General features: G+C 28.1%; 1 protein-coding gene across 1 annotated transcript; it reads right to left on the bottom strand.

The window, feature by feature from the left end:
- Nucleotides 1–6,286: 6,286 nt before the first annotated feature.
- LOC122269386 (protein lethal(2)essential for life) lies at nucleotides 6,287–7,218 on the bottom strand. Its single transcript, XM_043042228.2, has one exon. The coding sequence runs from the start codon at nucleotides 6,999–7,001 to the stop codon at nucleotides 6,492–6,494; it is 510 nt and encodes a 169-aa protein (XP_042898162.1). The 5' UTR covers nucleotides 7,002–7,218; the 3' UTR covers nucleotides 6,287–6,491.
- Nucleotides 7,219–7,485: the final 267 nt, after the last annotated feature.

Raw genomic sequence — 7,485 nt, 5'->3', positions numbered from 1 at the left:
ATGTTCAACTCCGTAGCCTTGTAATTTTGAACCAATCCAGAAGACAAGGAAACTCCTGGATCAGTACCCCCAGAGGTATCGATTCGTTATGGGAACATGGAGGACTTTGCGACTCGACAGATTTAGCGTGCATCAGTCACCATTTATATCCGTTGCTGAACAGCCGACCCAATTTTGGGTATACGACTACTAATGTTCAACTCCGTAGCCTTGTAATTTTGAACCAATCCAGAAGATGAGGAAACTCCTGGATCAGTACCCCCAGAGGTATTGATTTGTTATGGGAACATAGAGAACTTTGCAACTCGACAGATTTAGCGTGCCTCAGTCACCATTTACAACTCGGGGTGTCTTCGGCCGGCGGGGATCGATCCCATGAACTCTTGGATATGGGCCCAGTGCCCTACCAACCAGGCTCACTTTTAATGGTTTGAAAAAATGGTTATTGTTCATAATGAGCGTTTGAAAAAAAATATCAGCATTGATTGAAATGCGTATTCAAGAAAATAGTTCTAACGCGTGTTTGAAAGAAAAAGGGACATAGCTTAAAATAAACGTTTTATTTTATTTTATCACCGGCGATGAACAGCCGACCCAATTCTGAGTTTACGACAGTCTATTTTCCACTCCTCAGCCTTGTAATTTTGAACCTACCCCAGAAGACAAAGGAACTCTTGGATCAAGCATCGGGACAAACAAGCCTTCGTGGAGGACTTTCTGATGGAAATAACCCGCATTTACGTTACATGGAGAGGATAACTGCGAAAGCCTCAAATGGAAAGCCCGACAGTAACGGGATTCTAACCCATGATTCGTGTACCACTGAGGATATTTTACGAGCAGAATAATTTGTATCAATTAGCCACTGCAGCCGCACCTGTTTCACCTCAGTGTATGGCGAACGCTCGCTCCATTTCCTGAGCCACCATTGCTCTAAAACGTACGCTTGAAAAACATAGGAATCACGCGCATACTTTTTCTTAAGCGCGCTTTTTTAGCTAAATCCATTTTTTTTAAAATTCGCGTTTTTTAAAGCTTCATGCGCAATCAGAACCAAAATTAAATAAATAAAATATCACTTTAATTGAGATGGAAGATAATTTTGAAATGTTAATTGGAAGATTTAATTAAGATGCGAAAAAACGAAATTTTTCAGAAGAAATTTATTGATTTTTTTTTCTCCCTTCTTTACTTCATTCATGCTATTATAAATACTCAAAACAAATTTCAGAACTATTAGGCAGTCTATAAAAACTATTAAACATATGATAAGAATTTTGAGCATTTGCAAAAAATAATTGTGCGTAAGGCAACACAAGAGGAATTGGATATTACGTTAATCTACAATTTCATTGAGATAATTAAAACTTATTCCAAATTAATGAAATGAATAAAAAATGGTACTAAGATGCTATGAAAAATTATTTCCTTATCGCATTTTTCTGGCCCTTTGGGTTCAATTATCAGAGTAGTTCGAACTCTACCGTTCTTTGAATAAACGTACCTTTTTTCGGCAGATTTGGATTTTCGAGTACGAAAATTATCGAAGGAACGCCAGATTTATTTTCACCCTTTTTTATTAAGTGACGATCTTATATCAAAAGATAACTGCTGAATCGAGTTAATATCCCCCCATCTGTTTATTTGTTGAAATTAAAGAAAAATGATTAAAAGCATATTTAGAATTTTTCTTTCACGCCTTCCAATTTTCGATTGAATTCGGGTGTAAGAAATGAGGCCTCTTTAAAAAATTTTAAGAATATTTGGCTGTTCGAAGCTGTGCATATTTTTTTCTCATCATAGAAATATTTCCGCATCGAAATTAATTTAAAACATGGATTTAGATTTTCATAAATAAAAATAGATTCTCTTTTCAAAAATATATAATAAGCGAGCTGAGAGCATACCACTGAGTCTCATTCAAAACTTTAAAAAAAAAATTACCTACCTTCACTTTCTGCAAGTTCTTTTCAGAAAAGTGTAAAAATAAACCTTTTTGAGTTCTTAATCCTTAGTAGAAAATAAAAAATTAAATTAATTCTAATAATAATTTGGGGATAATATGAAAAAAAAAGTTTGTTAAATTATTTTCTTCTATTAACAGATGGCAGCACAAATGCTAGTAAATTTCTGAAACCCAGCCAGAGGTGTCTTCGACACTCGCCCAACAATTTCTCCAGCGAACCACCAATCAACCAAATTCAATAAAAGTAATTGTTGGTTAAGGATGGTTCTCAACGTGTGTATAATAAAATAGGTTTAAACTTAAGTTTGAATAAAATCATGACACTGTTCTTTTAATTTAAAGAATACGAAGAAGGAAAAAAGATTACACGAATGAATGAATATTGTTGAAAATACTACTAGATGGCAGCACCACAAATTCGTAAGAAAAGGAAGATATAGTGCTTGGGAAAAATTAAAATCTCATTTGCTTCTAAAATTCATACTGCTGCCATCTAGTAGTGTTAATAAAAACAGAACAACCAGAGAAGCCTTGAATGACAATTTTATATATAGATTTACTATAATGAATGACATTGTATTCAAAAATATATCTATGAAACAAAAATGATTAAAAATGCGCAAGATTTCTTTAAAAATTCCATTTTGTAGTGATTCTTAAATGCCTGGCATAATCAGTTTCAAAATGAATGAGTCTCTTTAAATTTGAAATTGGAGAATGGTAGAGACCCTTTCATTTTGTAGAAATTCTTCACTACCGAAGTATAAAGAGATACAGCAAAAAAATATTTTACATTTGCATATTTCTAATTTACGGCCATAAGTCATAATAAGATACACAGAATATGAATTATACTGCCAGAGAGCTAATAATATTAGATACACACATGTGAATCTCCGGTTTAAACTGAGTAGAAGAACATAAATATTTCAAATGTTACACGGAACCTAAAGCAGGAACAAACATCCATATTGTTATATTATGGTCTACAATACAATAATGAATAGATTTTATATTTATTTAGAAAAAAATAATCAATTTTTAAAAAAATACTAAGTTTTATATAAGCGGAATGCAATACTTCATTAAATCTCAGTTTCAAAGCTATTTCAATTATGCAAACCACGCAAAACAAATAATTGTTGAAAAGAAACTAAATTTAATTATAAAAAAATACTTATTCTCAGGGGAAATATTTCAAAATTATGGAAAAAAAATACAAAAATTTAAAGTTATTAATGCTAAAAAATTATTAAGTTATATTAAAATATTACAAAATTAAACATAAAAGGGCATGCATATTCTTGATTGTATTATTTTTCAGCAATAAGTAAAAATAAATTTAAAAGCTTTATATAGATCACAGAACTACTTCTGAGAATACTAATATTCTTGAAATAATATTTTTTCTTTCGACTTAATTGAATATTATTTAATAGAAATAATATTCAGAAATATAGTAGAATATTAATTAATATTATTCATAGAAATCTTGAAATAATATTTTTTCTTTCAACTTAGTAGAATATTATTTAATAGCAATAATATTCAGAAATATAGTTGAATATTATTTAATATTATTCATAGAAAAAATATTATTTCTCTTGAAATAATATTTTTTCTTTCAACTTAGTAGAATAATATTTAATAGCAATAATATTCAGAAATATAGTAGAATATTATTTAAAGAAAAAATATTTTTTCTATTAAGTCAAAAGAAAAAATATTATTTCAATAATTAAATTATGTAATATTTAAAATGACTTGCTTTTTCAAGCATGTAGATTTAGTGTTATTTTCGAAAATCACTTCTGTTTGTGTGGAATTCTACCCAAATAACTTGCATGTTCTGTAATTTAAACAGTACTATTTAAGTTATAGTATATTATGAAATTTTAAGTAACTTAGTTATAAAATAACTGAAATATGCATTTAGTTTAAATCCTAAATGAAAAAAAAAATGCTTCCTTTAAAATTAAAATTTATATATAATACTTATAGAATATTATTTAATAGAAATAATATTCAGAAATATAGTACAATATTATTTACAGAAAAGATTTATTTTTCTTGAAATAATATTTTTTCTACTAAGTCAAAAGAAAAAATATTATTTCAAGAAAAATTAAATTATGTAACATTTAAAATTACTTGCTTTTCAAGCATGTAGATTTAGTGTTATTTTCGAAAATCACTTATGTTTGTGTGATTTCCACTCAAATAACTTACATGTTCTGGAATTTAAACAAAACTATTTAAGTTACATTATGAAATTTTAAATAGCTTTAATAGAAAATAACTAAAATATATATTTAGTTTTCCTTCTAAATGAAAAAAATCTTTCCCTTAAAATTAAAGTTTATCTGTAACACTTAATGACCTTTAAAATACGTTTTCAAAAGTAACAAATCGGATATATTCAACCAGGGCAAAATTTGCCAGCCAGCTACAGTACAATAATACAGAGGTAAATAGCGTTTAAAAAATGTTCCCATATGCAGATATGCCATATTAACATATTATCTTAAAACACATAGGGAATTATATTTTGAAACTACTTTAATTCAAGCTTATTTCTTAAAATTTTTCTTCATTTTAGAAATAACCTTGCAATGTTTACCATATACCTCAAATTAAGAATATTAATATTTTAATCATTTTAAAGTTTCAATTTTCGCAGAAAAGTGACCACAGTTAAAAATGCTGCAACTGGCCAGTAGCAAATTTTTCTACTTTTGTCCTATACCTTTTCTTTAAAATGCACAATACTAACTATTGTTTTTTACTATACAGCTAATAAATTTTAATTTTATTTAACAAAGTTTTGTACAACTGGGACGAGAAAGTTGCACTATTATGTTGGAGTTTTTCTTTTTCTTTGTGCCCATAAATTTAGGATTAGGTAGAGGTATTTAGAAAGATAACCAGGTAAAAGAAAACTCACAATTTAACCCTTTTTTTTATTGTGGGAGTTTAAAAAAATAAAAAGTTGGTAAAGGTCAGTATTTTTTTGGCAACTTTACACTGAGTCAGGTTAACCAAAGGGTAGCGCAAATTACTGTTAGCATAAGTTTAATGTAATGCTTGAAAGAATAAAATAAAATTCACAACTTGCATAAAAATTTTATGTTTGGTAATTTTTGCTGCATTTTTCTTATTTTGTAATTTATCTTGGCATTGTAACAGGCATCATCTTTTAAAACAGAACTGCTTTCTTCTAAAAATTAAGTTGTTATACATGTTAACTCTCAATTTCTAACAACAATTAAGAAAATTAGTTTAAGGATATTAAAATTGTTTAAAAAAATATTAAATTTCATTTAAAATAATACAATACTTAGATAAAAGTTGTTTACTTTATATTTATATAAATGTTATATAAATCTTTAGCTTTGAAACATTAAATGTCATGTGTTCATGCTGTATCTTAGGATTAATAATTTAGAATAAGTTTCTAATTTATAGCAAATACTGAAAAAAAAGTCTCAATTATATTTCTACAGATATTTTCTTCGACTTCATAATTGCTCACATTTAACAACTAGATCTATAATTCTCAGTTTAATACCTAAAATACGTAAAGAAATATCCACTATCATAAAATATTCATAAACTGTAAATTAATATTTTATCTAAGTGCTATGAAGTTTTCTTATTTGAGATTAGCAGCTTAATAAATTTGAAAATATACGAACATTTTTATTAAAAATTTTAAATTTTCGTACTAATAGTAAAGCAATTTAAAAATGCCAAACTTAAAGAAATAGAGCAGAAGATTAAAAAATATTAACAAATATAAATATTTCAAGTTTATTGTACTTTGTATAAAAAATTAATTTGTAAATAAACATAGCCTCCAACTCTACAACTTTTAACATTGTCTAATATTTAATTTATCTTAAAATTTTATTAAATAAAACAATTTTTAATTATTAACATGAACTTCTTCAACTTGAAAAAAAAAACAAACTTAAATGAAAATTATCTTATCTATTAAAAATTGAAATTCTTTTAATAGTATTCAACACTGCAATTTTAATACTTTTCAGAATACTTGTAAAAAGTTTTAGCATTTATAATCAATAACTTATCTAATCGGATTATCAAATTAAGCAGATTTATATTCAAAATAAAACAGAATTTCTCATTGCTAATATAAATTTACAGTAATCTTAACAATTCTTACGTAATAAAACTAAATCAAATATTTCAAATTCTAATTTGAAATTAACTACTTCATAAATACTAAATTTCTAATTACGTTAACATTATACATATAAAAATTTTATGTTTCAAAAATGCAAATAAAGACATCAAAAATAATTTCAATTAAATTTATTAACGAACGTTCAATGTTTACAAATATGAGATTACTTACAGAATGATGTTGACAACATAATGCTTTATCACAGGTATTATAATTCCAAACGGGTATTATAATTCCTAATAGGTAATACTATTAATAACACCTAGTTATTAGAACATCAAATATTCCAGTTCATTAAATATAAAGTCTCTAAAAGTTCTAATTACCCTCAGGCTTCTGAATAGTAATTGGAATGACTTTCTCATCAGTTGGAGGTGGTTCAATGGCTTTTTTAGGAGCTTCGATCACTAAAATTCCATTTGGAGTAAGAGAAGACTTCACGGTTTCAGGTTCGGTTCCATCGGGCAACATGTAGCGTCGAGTAAACTCTCTGGTAATGAATCCGTGTTCGTCGGTCTTTTCTTCGTGTTTTCCGTGAATAACAACAGTATTATCAACAGTTTTCACACTTATTTCATCAGGCTTGAAGTGGCTAACATTCAATTTCACCTCGAAGTTATCTTTATCGTTCTTGACTTCGGACTGTCCAGAAGAATCTAAGTTCAGCTGGGTCCTGGGTCGAAGCAAATATCCACGATAGAGACGTGGTGGCAATAAATCAGAATCCATCAGACCCATTCCAAAGTTTTGGTCAAGAAGTGTTGCTGGATAATCAAAACTATCCCACCAAGAGCGACGGGATAACAAAGGCAATAGAGAGTAGGCCATTTTCAAAGTAAACAAGCGAAGAAATGAACAATAGTTCCAAAAGATTCGCTTTTAAACAGCACAGCAACTAATTCACTGGATGAAATTTGACAGCAAACTACCACGCTATGATCTCTGATCTGTCAAAACATTGCAGCGCTTCATTTTATATTCTCAGCTGTTATCCAGAATTTTCTCCAGCGAGCGAGATGTTACCATGGAAACAGCGTGAAAGTTCGAAGGCGTTCCATAAACTTCTCTTCTGCTCTTTGTCAGTGATTTGGCCTTTTATCGCTTTTTTGGCAATACGAGTTCTTTTTATGATTTTGATATTCAATTAAAGCTTTTTTTTCCTTCTACCTTAAAAAAAAATTTTTTTTTTCTTAATCAGGAAGAACATTTAAAACACGTCAGAAAGTAAACTCAATGAGATCTATTTTATGTAAAATTTTGTTTAAAAAAATGTTCATTAGCTAGTTATTAATTTTTGTATTCAAATTAGGAA

Source organism: Parasteatoda tepidariorum, chromosome 9, assembly GCF_043381705.1.
Source record: "Parasteatoda tepidariorum isolate YZ-2023 chromosome 9, CAS_Ptep_4.0, whole genome shotgun sequence".
In the NCBI taxonomy this organism is placed as follows: domain Eukaryota; kingdom Metazoa; phylum Arthropoda; class Arachnida; order Araneae; family Theridiidae; genus Parasteatoda; species Parasteatoda tepidariorum.
Note: the sequence above shows the minus strand (reverse complement) of the source record. Positions and strands in the feature narration are given on the sequence as shown.

Bases quoted from the DNA above. Each gene is read 5' to 3' on its own strand.
- LOC122269386 (XM_043042228.2), bottom strand. From the start codon at position 7,001: ATGGCCTACTCTCTATTGCCTTTGTTATCCCGTCGCTCTTGGTGGGAT.